Source organism: Mastigoproctus giganteus, chromosome 10 (assembly GCF_048544385.1).
Source record: "Mastigoproctus giganteus isolate SK-2022 chromosome 10, ASM4854438v1, whole genome shotgun sequence".
Lineage (NCBI taxonomy): Eukaryota > Metazoa > Arthropoda > Arachnida > Uropygi > Thelyphonidae > Mastigoproctus > Mastigoproctus giganteus.
The window spans coordinates 29,240,135-29,261,540 of record NC_143584.1 but is presented as its reverse complement, the minus strand read 5'-3'; the positions used below and the strand labels follow the sequence as shown (position 1 = coordinate 29,261,540).

Sequence of the window (21,406 nt, the reverse complement as noted above, 5' to 3'; positions counted from 1 at the left end):
TTCCACTTTATCTAAGTACCATTTCCAAAACAACACAGTTCGGAGGACTTACCTTCCTTCTCTTTCTCGGTGGGATTCCTTTGTGCAGGTTCCTTCCACGGAGTGCGTTACTCTCTCTCTCTCTCTTCTTAGTTGAACTCTGCATCTCAGCTGTATAGCTCTTCCATCTGTCTAATTTTGGGATTTCCAGAACAGTTCTCTGTTAATACTGAAGGAAATTATCACAGCAGTAGTAGAAGCCAGTACACTATCTGACTAGCTTTTTATTCAACTTCCGGATTAACTTCTAGCACAGGAACATGCCGGCAAAGATCTTCACTATATAGCTGGACATTCCTAGAACTGGACCTAAACTGAACCCAGAACTACCACTAGAAGTCTGCAACACCTCCGAACAACAACCACAAACCTCTCTTTTGGTGCGAGCACTTTATTTATTTCCTTCTCATTTATTTATTTATTGAATTGATTGCAAGTTACAATCGCCCCTTGTACTACTTTTTTTATATGCAAGCTTAGGAAAAACCCCAGAGGGTTTTGCACGCATTTACGTATCTCCCCCTATCTAATTTAAAACTGACCCAATCATGGTGTTATTGTTTAAACTCACTCTTCTTCCTTTGGTGGGAAAAACAGAATATTTTTCCCACACAACGAAACGCTTTCATCTTTTACCTCTAGAACTCAAGAAGGATAGGTGGAACAGGAACAGGGTATGTCTGCCAGGGGCAAAAGTTGATGATGTTGTACAGCAGATATCATCTTTTCAAGGCACAAAAGGTGATACTGTTGTACACGTTGGAACTAATGACATTAAGAGTAAGATATCTGCAGATTTACTCAACAAGTACAGGCCAATGTTGAAAAAAGGTCGCGAATTAGGGTTGAATGTGAAATTGTCTGCAATTCTGCCCAGACACAATAGGAGGGAGTATATGATAACAGCCTTGTCAATCCATTCGGCCCTGGAGAGATTGTGCAAAGCTCAAGGGGTAGAATTTTTTTCAACCTGGTCTGTGCTTGTTGACAGGAGAGACTGATTCTACAGGGATGGGATACATTTAAATAGAAAGGGAGCAAGAATATTTGCTGATGCTATCGAGACAGTGTTAGGTGGGTCGGAAAACTGCTAGCGTGGGGGGATACATGGACTAAAAGGTTAACAGTGGCCGCAGACAGAGGCAAAAGTGATTCTTGCACTGCTTCTATTAGAATGGGCAGCAGACTGGAAAGCAAGGTAATGGAGATTTCCAAGACTGCTGGGAGTCAAAGTGGAACAAGTAAATACATGGGCTGTGTTAGGGTGGCTAGGAGCAGGAACATGTATACTTGCATGTACACCAATACTAGGAGTATAGTTAATAAATTTGATGAGTTTGAAGTGCTAGTCAAGATATCAAAGGCAGATATTGTTGCGATATCAGAGACGTGGTGTCACACAGATATAGGCAGTGCAGAGTTGGAATTTGGGGAGTACAATGTGTATAGGAAGGATAGACAGGATAGGAAGGGAGGAGGGGTTATGCTGTTAGTTAAGAAACACATAAAATCTAAGGAAGTGCATCGAATTGATGTTGGTGGACAATGCAGTGTTGAGTCTGTTTGGTGTGAAATAAGCACTGGGAAAGGAAAAATGAGAGTAGGTGTGTGTGTGTGTGTGTGTGTGTGTGTGTGTGTGTGTGTGTGTGTGTGTGTGTGTGTGTGTGTGTGTGTGTGTGTGTGTGTTATAGGCCTAATGAATCTGATGAGTATAATGAGCAATTATGCAGAGAAATAGAGTGGGCCAGTAAATCAGAATGTCTTATAATGGGAGATTTTAACTTTCCAGATATTGACTGGAAATTGTGGGTTGGTCATTCGCACAATTGCAAGACTTTTGTGGATTTATTAGATGACTGTTTTGTACAGCAACATGTTCGATAGGCAACCAAAGGGAATAATACTCTTGATCTGATTATCAGTAGTGATTCTTCATGCATTAAGAATCTGCAGATAAAGGAACCACTGGGTGACAGTTATCACAATGTATTGATGCAGGAATTATTTAAAGATGTAACTACCATCAAGGCTAAAGGGAAGGGCTTTTGCTTTCGTAAAGGTGACTACAGAGGTCTCAGACAGTTTTTAAATTCTGTATAGTGGGATCAACTAATGATGTTACCAACAGTGAATTCTAAATGGGAAGCCTTCAGGGCATTAATTTTGGAGGCTGTTAGGCTTTTCATTCCAACTAAGAAATACTGTTCAAGGTTTAGGCCTAAATGGATGTCAGATGATTAGTGGCAGAGAAGAATGCATATAAAGTATCAAGTGACACAGAAGCCTGTGGCAGGTATAAACTAGTCTGTAATCAAGTCACAAAGGAGGTTAGGCAGGTGACGGCAGATTATGAATGCAAAGAATGCAAAGAAAAACAGCAAGGAGTTCTTTTCTTATGTAAACTCTAGAAGGAAAGGGATGAATCAGATTGGACCACTTAACATAGATGGGATGACTATTGATGTTCATGCTTAGGTAGCTGATAAACTGAATGAATATTTTGCATCCACATTCACACATGAGGAATTATTCAATGAGGGGAATGCCAGAAGTTTATCAAACACTAACAGGGAGCTAAGTGATTTTGTAATAACTGAGAGCCAAAGTGGAGGAGAAATTGTTAAACATAAGGAAGGCACCTGGGGTGGACGGGATCTATCCAGTTATATTAAAGGAGACAGCAAAGGAAGTAAGGAAACCCTTAGCCATAATTATGAGAGCTTCCTCGGACTCAGGTGAGGTCCCCATGGACTGGAGCTGTGAAAACGTATCACCAATTCACAAAGGAAGTTCAAAAGGTGACACAAGTAACTACAGACCTGTTATCTTGGGAAAACAGGTCTGAAATGAATATTTGTCTGTTTGCCTCCAAAAACGTAAATGCAGCCCTGCATGCATGTATGTATGTATGTGAATTATAAAGAAAACTATTTACTGCACTTTATTCCTTCTTCGTAAAAAATTACAACTACATAAATAAAGTCAGTTATAGTCACTTAAATTAAGTTATAAAAATTAAAGTTAATTACATAAATAAGTCATGATATTAATGGAAACAGTTAATTATATTTTAATATTTAATGCGATGGATGAGCTTGGTGGAGATTTATTAGCTTATCAATATTAGGTTTAATATCTGTAAGTAGAAGTCGTAAATCGCCACGTATAACAACATCCAGACAATTTCTTTGTTTTGTCAGCAATTGAGATACAGCACTGAAACCAGTTTTGACTAGATATGATGTCGGAAAAGAAATAAGTAATTTTTTTACAATTCCCCACAATGCAGGATAATGGTCAGGGATTTTCCTTTGTAACCAAAATTCCTGATATGAATTTTGAAATTTTGGCTTCAGTTCAACTTCATTTTGTAACTCAATCAATTCTTCTTCTACAAAACGTTCACTGTTGTCATTAGTTAAAAAAGGATTTATAACCAATCTGGAATTTTCAAATTAAGGAGATCTTCGCACCTTTCCTGCATATGTCTGTGCAACATTTCTAGATGATTACAAAAAGTTTCATCAGCTATTTTTTTCTTTTTTCTCTATTTCCAACAGATTTGGAAATTGATACAATTCAACGTCATCTTACGTTGCACATAAAAAACTTTAATTTTGAAATAAATGCTGAAATTGGAGTTTTCGCCTTAATAAGAGTTACATCTTGTCCTTGTAAATGTAAGATCATTGAGTTGAATTTAGTAAATAAATCTGAAAGATAAGCAATATCAGTTTTCATTTTTTTGAGATAATTTCCAAGGTCGTTGTTCCTATCTTCAAAAAACTCGACAACAGTATCAAATAGTTCATAAAATCTGTTGAGACAGTTGCCTTTTGACAGCCACCGAACCTCAGAGTGAAGTAGCAATCATTCAAAAAATGTGCTTTAATTTTGTTTATAGCAGTAATAACAGTTTGTAGAGAATTGTGCAGTTGATCACCAAGTTTTTTTGCAACTAAATGCAGACAGTGAATGACACAATGAACAGTAATAATATTTGGCACAGCATTTTTTTAAATAAGCCATAAAACCCTTGTAACGGCCAATCATTGATGGTACTCCATCCGTTGCACAAGCAAGTACATTTGTAAGTGGAATTTCCCTGTCTTTAAAAATTGCCCCCTTTCATGCTAACACCCCCCCCATGGATAATTCAAATGCCCCCAGGGGGCGATATCGCCCACTTTGAGAAGCACTGATTTAGACAAGACTACAGTAATAGTTAAGACACAGCATGGGTTTGTCAAAGGGAGGGTTTATCTGATCAATTTGATTGGTTACTATGATGTGGTCACTAAGGAACTGAATGCCAAAAATAATTTTGATATCATATACTTGGATTTCAGGAAATCTTTTGATACTGTTGCACATGGAAGACTGCTGTACAAATTGGAGAGGTATGGCATCAAGGGTAAGCTGCTACAATGAATAAAGGGATGGTTGAGTGGGAGACGACAGAGAGTGGTAATCAATGAACACTGCTCTTCGTGGACAAATGTTATTAGTGGAGTTCCCCAGGGTTCGGTGTTGGGCCCATTGTTGTTTTGTATATTTATCAATGATATTAATGAAAGTATATCAGGTTTAATGTCCAAGTTTGCAGATGATACAAAGGTTGGCAGGGTTATTAATGACAGTAATGACAGCATGCTACTCCAACTGGATCTAGATAAGTTGGGAAAATGGGCTGGGAAGTGGCACCTGGAGTTTAAAATTGACAAATGCAAAGTACTGTACATGGGTAGCAATAACCGAAGAGAAATGTACCAACTGGGTGGTACTACATTCAGGGAAGTGGAAAGTGAAAAAGACCTGGGGGTAATTGTGCAGCCAAATATGAAGTTTGCTGAACAGTGCAGATGGGCTGCCAGGGTAGGTCATGGAGTCTTGTCAATAATATATAGGAATTTTGTTAGGGAGGTGATAATCCCATTATACAAAGCAATGGTCAGGCCACACATAGAGTATTGTGTACAGGTCTGGAGGCCTCATTTTAGGAAGGATGTAGAGTTGCTAGAACGAGTACAAAGAAGGGCAACAAGATTGGTGAGGGGAACAAAGGGGTGCTCTTACCAAGAAAGGCTTAAGTTCTACAAATTGCAGCACGTGGAGAGTAGGCACTTGCGAGGTGATCTGATTGAGGTGTATAAGGCCTTGAATGGGTTGAGCAAACTGAATGCTGATGGGATTCTTCGTCTTGCTCAGACTAAGAACCTGAGGGGGCACAGTTTCAAATTGAGGAAAGATAGTTTTAGAATAGATGTGCGGAAATTTGCCTTTAGCCAGCGGGTAGTTAATTGGTGGAACAGGCTTCCATCTTTTGTTGTGGAGGCTAACAGCCTAAATAAATTTAAGGCTGAGCTGGACAGGCATTTGGAATGAATTGAGGGATGAAATGGGAGGGTTTCTTTCTTCTTTTTTTTTTTTTTGGCTGGCCTGCATAAGCTTGCTTTCTTGCATTGTATGCCTCTATTAATGCTAATGCTAACACCTGTTCATAATACCTTTGAACTGCTCCATACCGACACCTTTTCCCAAAATGTACTAAGTGGCGCATCCTCAAGTAGCGGTGTAATAGAGGGATTAAATTATTGTTCAAACTTTAAATTTTAACATTTCCACATCTGCCATACTCCTTAATTGCACTACCAGGCCTGCTGCCACTAATGTAAATATTTCCGTAATGATGTTTTCATTATTCCTTAAATGCTTTACACCCACACACAGACAGACAGACAACAGAGAGAGAGAGAGAGAGAGAGAGAGAGAGAGAGAGAGAGAGAGAGAGAGAGAGAGAGAGAGAGAGAGAGAGAGAGAGAGAGAGAGATTTGTAAGATTTTAAGTATTACAGTTTCATGACATTTTCAGGTTTCCATTGCATTTGTATTGTGTATAACAATCCCTCATTTGCAAATTCAGCAGTATTAATGATTTATTGTTGTCGACTTTATAACCTTTATGTGAATAAATCATTGATAATTATTTTTTAAATTAGTACCGAAAAACCGGTATTTCTGTATCAATACCGGGATTTGAATACTGGAAAAAAATGACTGGTATCCTGGTATGTGGGATCCCAGAATCTTGGTATTGTAAGCCCTAGTTCAAAAACAACAATAAATAAAAGTTGTGTATTATGTTTGCAGAAATGTAGACTAATCTGCATTTTCTCAGGATGAAAAACCTGTAATTTCTTACATGGGGAAATCCTATCATTAAGCCTAGGACTAACTACTATCCTGAGTATAAAGGTCTTTCAGAAAGTTCCAAGTCAACAGGATTTTAACCTATACCTTCTCAAATAAATGATGAGCAGCACAACCACTATATAATCATGGGAGGGAAGGACAAAGTTTCAGCTTAAATGCACTTTTTTCCATAGATTTCTGTTACAAGTTATAAACTATTGTTAAAATATTAAATCTGCATTGTAGAAAAAAGACAATGCAATGCAGTTGTTGCTGATTATTTTAAAGCTTTTTTCAGGTAGAAAAGTAGGAGCATATGTTTCAATACTCTTTGGAATGAAAATTTTTATTCAGAATTACATATTTAATTTATTAAAAAAAACACCTACTTGTTTGATATCCTTGAAGGCTTTCCATCAGTACCAACACCTGCAAGTTTCCTACATCTATAGTTTTCATAATGAACATTATTTGTGACATCTTTTAGGTCTTGCATATGAGTTCTAGAAATGAGAAATTACATATTAAGTACATCCACTGAAATATGAACTACTACTAAATATAAATCTCTGATTACTTGATGATGATGGTTTGGTTTTTAATGGTGCATTGGCAGCTGGGGCCATAATGCACCAAATCAAAAAATAAAACTAATACAAAAAATATTGGTCAGCCTAAAAACGGGCTACCATATCAAAAAGGTAAATATTATACAAAGGTTATATAAAAGGCATAACATACAAACTTAAACCTTTGTATATAAATTGATCGATTGTAAAAAGTTAAAAACGCCAGACATGTTTTCTCTGTCACCTAAAATCTGACTGAGTGTAAATGGTTCAGCCAGATTATTAAAAGTTCTAAAAAATGTTTCTCTAAAGATAGGGCATTCAATAAAAATAGGACAAACAGTTAAAATAACATTACACATCACACACACACATAGGTGGGCCATCCGCCCTCAGCAAAAAGGAGTGTGTTAGATGGCTATGACCTATGTGGAGCCGAGCAAGAACAACTTCCTCTCTTTGGACCCTGGTTAAAGACTGGACTGCCAATGCACAATTGCAGGCTTCATATGATGTAGTTTATTTGCAGTCTGTCTGTGCCAAGAGTCTTGTCATTGGGAATATAAGTCAGAGCGTATTATTTGCCTGTAGTCAATATAGGGGACTGACAGGCAATGATTATCCAGGGAAATGGCTGATTTGGCAGCAGCATCAGCTAATTAATTTTCCTTGGATCCCAATGTGGCTTGGAATCCAGCAGAAGCGGATGTCAAATTCTGATTCAACGACAGAACAAAGCATCTGCCGCATCTGGGACAGGACCGGATGAGAGTTGTACCTCGTGGATAGTAGAGCCTGTAACAATCTCAATGAATCACAATAAATCATATACCTTTGGTAATCGCTATTTATAATGAACTCAAGGGCTATTTCAATTGCTGATAACTTGAAGAGTAATTTAAAATGGTCACTAGCAGTGTGACAACAGCCTCCCCCCCCCCCCCCCGGAATGGACTGTATTTAAAAAAAAAACAAAGAGGAAGCCGTATTTTTATAATTTTAATAAAATCTAAAAAATAAATCACTGATATAGATTTTTAAGAAGAAGAAGAATCTTTATTGCAATGCTTAGAATGATAATTTACATAATAGTAGTTGTAACAGGCTGTCACGGCGCGGTGGCCAGCGGTTAACAATGTACTATAGAGACATTATTGCCTCAATAAGCCAAAGATACATAAATAAATAATAGCATAATAAATAAGTGAAATAGAGTACAGGAAAATGGAGAAATGATTTGAGTATACTACATATACAGAACACTAAATGAGTGTACAACCATTTGTTTCAAAATACATACTATAGGATATACATTTAAGTGCATAAATATGCATATAATTGGTTGGATTAAGAGTGTATATTCTTAATAAAACCAATTAAAGTATTCTTTTCCTATATTGTCAATCTCAACAGAACTCGATGAAGTAGACATCTAAGTCCTGGACTCGAGATAGCATCTGTTGAAGAAGAAACTGGTCTGACAGATGGAGGCATCTTTGCAAAAGGGCATAGCTGGGAGTTGCTTGTAGCCGTGCCACTGGGATCGTCCATGCACAGTTGTCCCAGAAGAAGGAGGGGGGAGGAGATAAGACTGGTCATGAGTTTGACTGTTGTGACGAGCCTTTCTTTATTTGTTGCACATAAAAGTATTGGAATTTGCATTTTTTATATAATATATACATATTATGTAGCCTGAAAATAAAAAATGGTATTATGAAAATAGAGACTTTCTTTTACACGTAACAAGATATGGAAAATACAGCATACAGCACTTTGGTCCTTGAGGTTGTCACAGACATTCTCTCAGATATGCCAGACAAGCTGTTCTTGCTACCTGGGAGTCTAAAACACTGATGGAACTGATAATCGGGTGACACTCAAGTCAAAGTGGACCCAATTTCGGCGAAGTCCGGACGGTCTATGACAGCCAAATCCTCTGCTTGCACCTTCACGATGGTGGGACTGTTAGTAATCCTGGGTATAACCTTCATGCACAAGTACATGGTGGGTGACCACCCAGGTGTGAACCAACGTAAGCAGGGGTCGAGGTGTGGCGCCCACACCACATGGAGGAACGCCGCCCCTCTATGTTACCAGGCAGTACTAGGTGGTAGATGACTCTCATCAACCGGTGAAATACCACCACTTTGCTTATTGGAGGCTTGAAGTGGTGGAACCCATGTTTAGTCTCTAGAGCTAAGTTCCGGCCAACCCTTCCCTATCTCTTCCATCATGCAGTATGATTGATGATTTTTGAGGTTATGATGAATGTCGTGGCGAGATCCAATATTTCTTACATTTCGAGGGTACAGCTCTAAAACGGTGTTCGCAGGCCGGCCGCTAGTTAGTACACCGGACTGAACCTATTGGTAACTCTCTAGGAAGCTTCCGGATCAGCTAGTGTATAATCTTGCTACCTCTACTCTGCCAGATAGTGACTGGAGGGAGTCCGAGTAGTGTGTATGTGGGGAGCATTGTCGAGGCCACGTTATGTCAAGGATCTGGGTATATTCTTACCACATGTACGCCATATCCAAAAAATTTCATTACTTCATACAGCATGTCCCACCCACTTTTTCTTACTATTGAATACATCATGAATTGTCAAAATAATAGAGCAAGCTTATCTGCAAAAAGATCTAAACCTCCCAAGGACTTCCTAATTCATTTCACAAATATACGTGGTCTCAATTCTAATCTCAACGATGTCCATTTCCACTTGCAGTCTTCCAAACCCCATGTACTTTTTCTGACTGAATCTCAGTTATCAGTTGATTCAACTACTGCTCATCTCAGATGTCCAAATTATTTGCTGTATGATTGTTTTCGCCTCAAAGGTGGTACTTGTGCATATGTCCGTTCTGATATTCCCTGTCAGAGACTTGGCAATTTGGAATCTCCTCTCTTTGATCTTCTTTGGCTTAAAATCTCTCTACCTCATTGTGTAAAATTCATCTGTTGTCTCTACCGTTCTCCCAACTCCACTAATCACTTGGAGCTCTTTGACATCCTCTCTTTGCAACTTGACTTTCTCCAATCCAACTTTCCTAACAGTGAGGTAATTTTCCTTGGTGATTTTAACGTTCACAACTCCAGCTGGCTTCCGTTTTCTAGTCACACCGACCCAGCAGGTCGAGATGCTGAGGCTTTTGCAATTACTAATGACCTAGCACAGATTGTTCATTTACCTACAAGAATACCGGACAATCCTAATCATACAGCCAATACGCTTGATCTTTTTCTCACAAACAACCGTTCTAAGTACAAGGTTGAAGTGAGAGGTAATTTAGGCACTTCAGATCACAACTTGGTGATTGTCTCTTCTCCAATGGAACCTTTATCTCATGGCTATTCCCAACCTCGTATTGTTTGGCATTACAAGAATGCAAAATGGGATGACCTGCGTGACTTCTTTTCTTCTTTTCCTTGGTCTGATTACTGTTTCAAAACTTCTGATGTCAACGTTTGCTCAGATCGTGTCAGTGAAATTATTTTTGCAGGAATGGAATCCTTTATCCCACACTCCACTTTAAAATCTCGTCCTTTATCTAAACCTTGGTTTTCCAATAAATGTGCTAAGGCTGTCCAAGAGAAGAACGTTGCATATCGTAATTGGTTTGTTTCTAATTCTTCAGTTTCATTTTCTGCCTACACCAAAGCTCGCAACAATTGTAAAGCAGTTATTAATCAGTCCAAACTAGAGTTTGAACAGGCTAAGAGTAGAAAACTTGCTTCTTGTCCTAATGGTAGCCGAGCATTCTGGTCTCTTGCCAAAGCTATTGGCCGTAACTTTTGCCCATCTCTGCTCCCACCTCTGTCCAAACCAGATGGTTCTGTTGTCACTTCAGCCAAGGATAAAGCTGACCTGCTAGCATCCCATTTTTCTTCCAGCTCATGTATTAATGATCTTGGTAAAACACCTCCCACCATTCCTAACACGCTCCATTCAATGCCTCCTGTGGTCTTCCGTCAAAAGGATATCAGTAGGATTTTGATGAATCTTGATGCTAAGAAAGCTCCAGGTCCTGATGGTATTTCTCCACTTGTTCTCAAAACCTGTGCTCCTGAACTTACTCCTATTCTTTGCCGCCTTTTTTCACTTGCTTATTCCAAAGGTGTTTTTCCTTCTGCTTGGAAATTTGCTCATATCCAGCCAGTTCCTAAAAAGGGTGACAAATCCCTCCCATCCAATTATCGACCCATTGCAATTACTTCTACTCTTTCTAAAGTAATGGAGAATCAATTAACCGCCAACTCTTAAACTACCTAGAAACCTTCCGTCTGATCAACGATCGCCAGTATGGATTCCGTCAGTGTCGATCCAATGGTGATATTCTGGCTTATGTTACCCATTTATGGACTAATTCAATGGAAAGGTTCGGTGAAACACAAGTAGTTGCTCTTGACATCTCAAAGGCTTTTGATCGTGTTTGGCATAAAGGTCTTCTAAACAAGCTTCCATCTTATGGTTTGCCAACTGGTTTTAGTAATTGGTTATCCAGTTTTCTCTCTGATTGCTCACTGAGGGTGATGGTAGATGGCTCTCTGTCTTCTAACTTCTCCACTAATGCCGGTGTCCCCCAAGGTTCAGTTCTTTCCCCCACTCTTTTCCTCTTGTATATCAATGACCTTCTCCCATTGACTGGAAATCCTATCCATAGTTTTGCCGATGATAGCACATTGCATTCAGCTTTCCATTTTGAGAAAACTTGTCCAGCTCAATCAGCTTCAAGTTCTCGAAAATCTGCTGCCAATTCCTTAAATGCCAATCTTCAGGTAATTCTCCAGTGGGGCAAAGACAACTTAGTTGATTTCAACCCTTCTAAAACTCAATCTTGTCTTATATCTCGCAAAAAGGATTCTTCTGCTCCTATGCTTATCTTTAGTGACACTCCGATTTCTAGGCAAAATGATATATCTCTTTTGGGGATTACCCTGACTTCTAATCTCTCTTGGCACAAGCACATTACAAATATTGCTTCCTCTGCATCTAAAAAACTTGGTTTTCTCTTTCGCTCTCGGCGTTACTTTTCTCCCAAACAGCTGCTCACTCTGTATAAATCGAAAATCCGCCCTGCCATGGAATATTGTTCCCACATCTGGGGTGGTGCCCCCAAAACCTCTCTCAGGCTTCTTGATTCCATTCAGAAGAGGGCAGTTAGGTTAATTAATGATTCATCTCTAACAGAGTCTCTCCACTCGCTTTCTCATAGATGCACTGTTTCTGCTGCATGCTTCTTTTACAGATACTTCCATGGGCACTGTTCTTCAGAATTGGCTTCTATAATTCCCGCTCTCTCTTTCAAAACAGTCCGAACACGTGCCGCCACCAGCCAACATCCATTTACTGTCCAACTTCAAACCCACAGAACCAACTTTTCATCTTCCTTATTTATTCATTCAACTGCCGTTTTCTGGAACAACCTTCCTTCATACGTATTTCCTGAAAATTACAATCTACAGAAGTTCAAGTCCAATATCAACAAATATCTTCTTTCGTCTTCTCAACCTCCAACCCAAGCACGGTACTAAGTACTATAGGTTATAATACCTCTCGTGTTTGGGGTTCTCATAAAAAAAAAAAAAAAAAAAAAAAACTAATTTTTCTCGAATCACTCGGTGCGGCCTGCAAAACAAATCTAACTTTGAATATGGGCCCCATACGGGAAAAGGTTGGACACCACTGGTCCATATTGATACTATTCTTTGTTTAAAATTGAGATAAATCTGAAATATATAATCAGCCAATTTGAGTTTTAGTTATTAGAACTATTTGAATTATTGACAAAGGCAATTACTGACTTTTCAAAACAATTCACACTAACTGCTGTCAAATAATTTCATAAGATTAACATCATATTTGATTCGGATATAAATATTTTTAAGCCCATATCGCAGAGGCTCTACAACTTCCCATATGGCCATCCCCAGCCACTCGTTGTTTGGCATTACAGAAATGTGAAATGGGATTATCTGCATAATTTCAATTCCTCTTTCCTTGGTTGGACTACTGTTTTAAATCTGATTCTAATAATTATTCAAATCATGCCAGTGAAATTATAAGCTGTTCAAATATAAGAATACAGAATATTCTAACTGGTTTTTATCCAAATTTACAGTATAAAATTTCTGTTTTCACTAAAACTAGCAGCAGTTTAAAATAAAAGTATTATTCAATCCAACTCAGTTTAAATTTTGAACATGCTAAGAGAAGGAAAATTTGCTAATTTTCCAAATGGTAGTAAAGCATTATGGTCTTTGACTAAAACTAATACTTCCACCTCTGATGTATCCTAATGGTTCTGTTGCATCCACATCTAAAGATCAAGCTGATTTATTAGCATCCTACTAAATCACTTTCTACCATACCAAACACATTCTGCTCAATGCCACTTGAGATTTTTCACAGGACATAAAAATCCCGAACAGTATTGAATCTATGAAGTCTGTGAATCCTGATGGCATTTCTTCACCTTTTCTCAAAACTCTTGCTCTTGGGCTTACTCCTCTTTTGCGTCACTTTTTTACACTCCTTTGGTTAGTCTGTATGGAAATTTGCTCATATCTAGTAAAGTCCTAAAAAGGGCAACAAATCCCACCCTCCCTCACTTCCAATTATCATCCCAATTGTTTTTACCTCAATGAGAGAAAATATTCATCAGCCACCAGCTTTTACACTAATTGAAATTTTCCACTTGATCAATGACTGCCAATATGGATGCCTTTAGTGTCGAACATGTGGCATCTTGGCTTATGTTACTTATCTCTAGACAAATTCTACAGAAAAGTTCAGAGAAACTCAAGGAATTGCAATTGCTCTTGATATTTATAAGGCTTTTGATCAAGTTTAACATAATAGTCTCTTCCAAATAACCTTCCATCTTACAGTTGTGCATCTGCTTTTTGCAATTTGGTGGCCAGTTTCCTATAACCACTCATTGTGGATGATGATAGATGGCTCTAATATCTCAACTAATGTTGAATTTCTGTTTCTCTTGCTCTTTTTCTTCTGTATATTAGTAACCATTCTCTGCTCACTGAAAATCCTGTCCACAGTTTTGCCAACTGCAGCACACTACATTCCACCTTCTAGTCTGAAAAGACCTACTCTGAATAAACTGCTCAAACTTCTCAAATGTCTACCATGAGTCCTGTCTATTTCTCATAAAAAAGAGACTGCTGCTCCAGAGCTCATCTTTGATAACACTCAGTTTTCCGAACAAGATCACATATCACTATCAAGGATAACCCTGATTCCTAACTTCCTTGACATAAGTATATTTTAAACACTGCTTCCTCTAACTCAAAAAAACTAGCTTTTATTTTTGTTCTCAGTGTTACTCTCTTCTATACAGCTACTGACCCTTTACAAATCTAAAATCCATTCCACCATGAAATACTGTTCTCATATCTGAGATAATGCAATAAAAATCTTAGGCTCTATCCAAAAGAGGGCAGTCAGGTTAATAAATGACCCATCTTTTACCAACTCTCTTCAATCTCATTTATAGACATTTAGTTTCTGTTGCATGCCTTTTTTTTAGATATTTTCATTTCCCTACTGTGCTTCTGAAAATCCACCTCCTCTTCTAAACCAGTGTCCAAATACATACCTCAACTAGTCAACATGCTTTCACTATTCAATTACAAATTCACAGAACTAACTTTTCCTCTTCATTTAACTCTTCTACTTCTGTTCTTCTTTCACATGCATTTCTGAAAAATTTACAGTACACAGATGTTTAAGTCCAGTGTCAACAATTGTTTTCTGTGTTCTCAACTAACAGCACTAAAGTACTATCAGTTCTATAACTCTCATATTTGGAGTCATCAAAAATAAAAAAAAATTCTTCACTCTTCATTAGTCTTGTTTTTCTGAGCATTATTTCAGTGGATCTGGACACCAACTTTGCATTCCACTTGCTGCACTCTACTATTTCAGCCTTTTTCAATATTACAATACTTTATACTATATTTCACCACAGTACCTTCAAATTGCTGGTGTGTACAGTTGGTGACTATATTTTATTGCATTTCTTTGAATTGTTTTTTTTTTTTTTTTTTTTTAATTTGCATCATATTGATGTGGTCAAACAAGGATAGCATAACTGACTTCATTATTACAGAAAAGGGCCTTAAACAGATAGTTGAAGATACAGGCAGTCTCTAATTTACATTGTTTCAATATAATGCTGAAGTTTAAATCTTAAAAATAAAAACAAGCTTTTTTCTTTCCCTTTGTCAAGAATTATTGTAAGCAACAAAATCTCAACAATAGGGCTTTGCTTATCCTGTTAACATTGAAGACCTGGAGGGCAATATACAAGTTGCTTTCATGCCAATAAATACATGTGTTTCAAATGATGAACCAAAGGGTTAGAGAAACATTCAAAGCATATTAATATTAGCCATATATTAAAAAGAAAGCCACAGGCTTTTGTGGCACTGGACAAAAAAAAAAAAAAAAAAAGTGCTTCCCTCCTCAAATAGGTTGACCTTTGAATTTCTTCAAACTTTCAGCATCAACTACATGCAAAAACAACTTGTTCCAGTAATCTATAACTCACTGGCTAAAAACGAAACTTTCTACGATTTAGTTTAAATCTTTTCCCCTGTAATTTGAATTTATGGACCCTAGTGTTGGAATTCTTTAAAACAGTGAAAGTCTTTCCTCATATGGTTGCCCTTTTGCTGATCTCACTGAGTTACCAGTCTTTTAACACTTTCAAGAAGTTCAACGTCTTTGTTACAGATGATGCAACTCCACACAGTATTCCAAAAATGGTCTTATACAGTGTGATTATGACCATATCTTTACAGGACACTGTTTGTTAAATCATTGCTAGGCCACCATGGGCTTTGCTGGCTGTCTCTTTATACTCAGAAAACTTCATGTCTGCTCATATTGTAACTCCCAAATCCCTATCTTCCTCTACTGCTTTTAATTCAACCCCACCCAGTATACATTGTCTGCAAATTTTGACATCGCATCCTTTGTCCCTTCATTTACGTAATTTATAAAAATCAGGAACAACATTGGTCCAAGAACCGATCTTTGGGGCATTCCACCCATGATGTTACACCAATCTGAAGAATATCCATTACCCTACAGCCACCCCTTGTGATCTATTTGCCCTATAGCCACTCCTTATGATCCATCTTAGAATCTTAGAACCTTACCAGTAATCCCAGTATGTTCAAACTTATACAGTAACCTCCCATGAGAGACTGACTCAAATGACTTGCTAAAATCCTAATAAACTACATCAAAATAGCTTACTAGATTAGTTTTTTTTTTACGAAAACTCCAAGCACGAGAGATACTAAAACCTATACTACTTAGTAACGTGCCTGGGTTAGAAATTGAGAAGATGAAAGATGATATCTGTTGACATTAGACTAACTTCTGTAGAGTGTAATTTTCAGGAAATACATATGAAGGAAGGTTGTTCCGGAAAATGGCTGATGAATAAATAAACGAGGAAGATGAAAAATTGGTTCTGTGAGTTTGGAGTTGGACAGTAAATGGATGTTGGCTAGTGGTGGCACGTGTTCAGACTGTTTTGAAAGAGAGGGCAGGAATTATAGAAGCCAATTCTGAAGAACAGTTCCCATGGAAGTATCTGTTTGTTATTGTTATTTGGTTTTTAGGAGCATTAGCAACTAAGGCCATATTGCTGTGGGGATAAGCGGTGGTCATTCCCTGACCTTTCCGCATTCTCCATATTTGGTGGTCATGGGCTCGAACCCTGGTCTAACCAGGAAGCATGTACTACGCACTGCTGCTCCTGTCCACCTGGCTACGGAGGCGCCTGGAAGTATCTGTAGAAAAGGCATGCAGCAGAAACAGTACATCTATGAGACAGAGAGCGGAGAGACTCTGTTAGAGAAGAGTCATTAATTACCTAATTGCCCTCTTCTGAATGGAATCTAGAGGCCTGAGAGAGGTTTTCGGGGCACCGCCCAGATGTGGGAAAAATATTCCGTGGTGGGGTGGATCTGCGATCTGTACAGAGTGAACAGCTGTTTGGAAGAAAAGTAATGCCGAGAGCGAAAGAGAAAACAAAGTTTTTTAGATGCAGAGGAAGCAATATTTGTAATGTGCTTGTGCCAAGAGAGATTAGAAGTCAGGGTAATTCCCAAAAGAGATAGATATATCATCTTGCCTAGAAATCGGAGTGTCCCCCAAGTTGTCTTTGCCCCACTAGAGAATTACCTGGAGATTGGCATTTAAGGAATTGGTAGTGGATATTCGAGAAGTTGAAGCTGATTGAGCAGGGCAAGGTTTGTCAAAATGGAAAGTGGAATGCAATGTGCTATCATCGGAAAAACTATGGATAGGATTTCCAGTCAGTGGAAGAAAGTTATTAATATACAAGAGGAAAAGAGTGGGGGAAAGAACTGAACCTTGGGGGACACCAGCATTAGTGGAGAAGTTAAAAGACAGAGAGCCATCTACCATCACTCTCAGTGAGCGGTCAGAGAGAAAACTGGATAACCAATTACAAAGGACAGTTGGCAAACCATAAGATGGAAGATTGTTTAGAAGACCTTTATGCCAAACACATTTGAAAGCCTTTGAGATGTCAAGAACACCTTGTGTTTCACCAAACTGTTCCATTGAATTTGTCCATAAATGGGTAACGTAAGCCAGAATATCACCAATGGATTGACACTGACAGAATCCATACTGGCAATTGTTGATCAGACGGAAGGTTTCTAGTTAGATTAAGAGCTGGCAGTTAACTGATTTTTTCTCCATTACTTTAGAAAGAGTAGAAGTAATTGCAATGGGACGATTATTCGATGGAAGAGATTTGTCACCCTGTTTAGGAACTGGCTGGATATGAGCAAATTTCCAAGCAGAAGGAAAAACATCTTTGGAATAAGAAAGTGAAAAAAGGCGGCAAAGAATAGGAGTAAGTTCAGGAGAACAGGTTTTGAGAACAAGTGGAGAAATACCATTGGGACCTGGAGCTTTCTTAGCATCAAGATTTGTCAATATCCTTCTGACATCCTTTTGACGAAAGACCACAGGAGGCATTGAATGGAACATGTTGGGAATGGTGGGAGGTGTTTTACCAAGATCATTAATACATGAGTTGGAAGAAAAATGGGATGCTAGCAAGTCAGCTTTATCCTTGGCTGAAGTGACAACAGAACCATCTGGTTTTGACAGAAGTAGTAGCAGAGATGAGCAAAAGTTATGGCCAATAGCTTTGGCAAGAGACCAGAATGCTCGGCTACCATTAGGGCAAGAAGCAAGTTTTCTTTTCTTAGCCTGTTCAAAATCTAGTTTGGACTGATTAATAACTGCTTTACAATTGTTGCGAGTTTTGGTGTAGATAGAAAATGAAACTGAAGAATTGGAAACAAGCCAATTACAATATGCAACATTCTTCGCTTGAACAGCCTTAGCACATTTATTGGAAAACCAAGATTTAAATAAAGGACGAAATTTTAAAGTGGAGTGTGAAATAAAGGATTCCATTCCTACAAGAATAATTTTGCTGACACGATCTGGTTAACATCAGAAGTTTTTAAACAGTAATCTGACCAAGGAAAAAGGAGGAAAGAAATATCGCAGGTCATCCCATTTTGCATTCTTGTAATGCCAAACAACACGAGGTTGGGAATAGCCATGAGATAAAGGCTCTATTGGAGAAGAGACAATCACCAAGTAGTGATCTGAGGTGCCAAAAGGACCACTCACTTCGACCCTGTACTTAGGAGGGTTGTTTGTGAGAAAAAGATCAAGCATGTTGGCTGTATGGTTAGAATTGTCCGGTATTCTGGTAGTAAATGAACAATCTGTGCGAGGTCATTAGCAATTGCAAAAGCCTTAGCATCCCAACCAGCTGGGTCTGTGTGACTAGAAAATGGAAGCCAGTTGGAGTTGTGTTTTTAGCTCTTTCCCTTCCATTGTAATGTATCCGTCAAGCTCGCCACTACTCTTTAAAACAATTACTTTATTCTTCTCCTGACTGAAAACCAGTCCAAATTCATTGGCCATACTGGCCCATATATCAACTTGCCATTGCACTTGTTTCCCACTATCTCCCCATACGCAGAGGTCATCTGCAAAGAGCATGACTTTCATCTGGTCCTGTCCAAGTTGTTCGACCACTCCGCACTACACATCATTCATGACAGCTATGAATAGTATCAGTGACAGGACGCCTCCTTGCCTCAAACCTGATGTTATTTTGAAGCTCTCTGTCAACCCCATCACTGTTCTTACTTTGCTCACTATATTGGTGCACATATTCTCAATTCTCTCCGCAAGATGTTCTGCCGACCGGGCTAGCCAGGTGGGTGAAGTGTCTGCCTGGCAACCCAAAGGCTGTGGGTTTGAATCCCGCCTCGGGCTTGGATCAAAGTACTGCAAAAACCTTGGGAGGTGCAATATGGCCACAGAAGCCGATGCACCGCCAACTAACAAAGAAAAACAAAACACAAGATTGTTGTTTTGTTTGTTTATTTGGTTTTTAGGAGCATTAGCAACTAAGGCCATATTGCTCCGGGGATATGCGGTGGTCGTTCCCTGACCTTTCCGCATCCTCCGTATGTGGTGGTCACGGGCCCGAACCCCGGTCTAATCAAGAAGTGTGTGCTATGCACTGGTGCTCCTGCCCACCTGGCTATGGAGGCACCTCCAAAAAACAAGATGTTCCTCTATTCCCAGGTTTCTAAAAACCTCCCACACTTTCTCTTTACAGCATAAAACACTTTCTTTATATCCAAAAATGCCATCAATAATTCTTTACTGTGCTTATAACACTTTTCCATCAGTTGCCTGATACAGAAAATTAGATCCACCCTTGATCTGCCAGGCCTAAAGCCATACTGTTCCTCGGCCATCCTATTTTCAATCATTCCTATTATCTTCTGCTCTAACACTCTCTCATACAGCTTAGTCACATGTGATGTCAGTGTGATGCCTCTATAATTGGATAGTACACATTTTTCTGTTCCCCTTCTTGAACAATGGGATGATCAAACCTTCTTTCCAGTCCTTCGCGGCACCTGTCTCTCATCCCAGATCTTACGGAACAGTCTGTATGTCCACGCTATCCCTGCCTCGTCTGTAGCGTTCAGCATCTGTCCATTTATCTACCAGCAGACTTACCTGTCTTGATGTATTTCCATGCCTGCACTAGATCATTCCACGTCAAGTCTGTCTGCTCTTTCTCCCTATCTTATCTTCCATCCGCCTCTTCTATGATGAACCTGTCTTTGTTCCTTTTGTTGGCTGTGCTGCACGTTCAACAGATTTTAAAAATACTTCTTCCATGTTTCTCTTATCTCTTCATCCTTGGTTATTAGGTTCTCATTCTCATCCATCAAGTATTTGCTCTGTTCACCATCTCTTCTTCTATTCCTCACCATACCATACAGCATCATTTTATTACCGTTTGATATCTTTTCATAGAGTTTCACTCCATTCTTCCAACCGTCTTCTCTCCTCGTTAACTATCCTCTTAGCCTCTCTCTTCACAGTTTCATATCTCTCTGTTCTCATCATTTCTGTTCTGAAAGTAGGTCCTGAATGCACTATTCTTGATTTTCACAGCCTCTTTTGTCCTATCATTCCACCATGGGGTTTCTTTCCATCTCCTTCTATTGCTTGTCCTTACACAAACCTGCTGTCAGTCCTAGATGTGGGGTTTTCTGATCAGTGCAGGCGGGCTGCCGGGGCGGGTCTTGAGGTTTTGTCGATGATATATAGGAATTTTGCTAGCAGGGAAAAGGAGGTGATTATCCCTCTGTATAAGGCAATGGTCAGGCCACGCCTTGAGTACTGCGTACAGGTCTGGAGGCCTCATTTTAGGAAGGATGTAGATTTACTTGAGCGTGTACAGAGAAGGGCAAGATTGGTGAGGGGAATGAAGGGATCCTCTTACCAAGAGAGGCTTAAGTTCTGCAAATTGCAGTGGCTGGAGACTAGGCACTTGCGCGGTGATCTGATTGAGGTATATAAGGCCTTGAATGGGTTGAGCACGCTGAATTCTGATGGGATCCTTCCACTTGTTCAGATTACGAACCTAAGGGGCATAAATTCAAATTAAGAAAAGACAGATGTAGATTAGATGTGCAGAAATTTGGCTTGAGCCAGCGGGTGGTTAATTGCTGGAACAAACTTCCATCTGTCATTGTGGAAGTTGATAGGTTGAATAAATTTAAGGAGGAACTGGACAGGCATTTGGAGGGAATGGTGTGATGATTTTTTTTTTTTTTTTTTTTTTTGGCTGATGCTGCATAAGCTCATACACTTGCTTTCTTGCATCAAATGCCACTGCTACTACTATTACTACTACTATACAGTCTTTGAATGCTTTCCATTCTGATTTCACGCTGTTCACTACTGTTTTAGGTACAACCTTCCTGAACTCTTCTGTGAACATTGCCCCTTTTCCTCTTCTTTCAACTTCCACACCCTTAGTTTTCTCTTTCTTGTTATTTTGATCCTCTTCAATTTAAGGAATCTTAAAACTCCAACAACTAACCTGTAATCACTACCCAAGGAGACACTAGGAATGACCTTTACGTCCACTAGTCATCTGTGTAGCTCTTTATCCACTAGGAATGACCTTGACGTCCACTAGT

General features: G+C 39.0%; 1 protein-coding gene across 3 annotated transcripts in view; it reads right to left on the bottom strand.

Moving 5' to 3' along the window:
* The window catches only part of LOC150078920 (septin-7-like), a 510,661-nt gene that overhangs the window by 122,647 nt on the left and 366,608 nt on the right, over window positions 1-21,406 (bottom strand). For all 3 annotated transcript variants that reach the window (XM_090382840.1, XM_090382838.1, XM_090382839.1), the window contains one exon: window positions 6,620-6,733. In XM_090382840.1, the coding sequence (XP_090238966.1) occupies window positions 6,620-6,733 (114 nt within the window). The remainder of the gene's footprint in view (window positions 1-6,619; window positions 6,734-21,406) is intronic.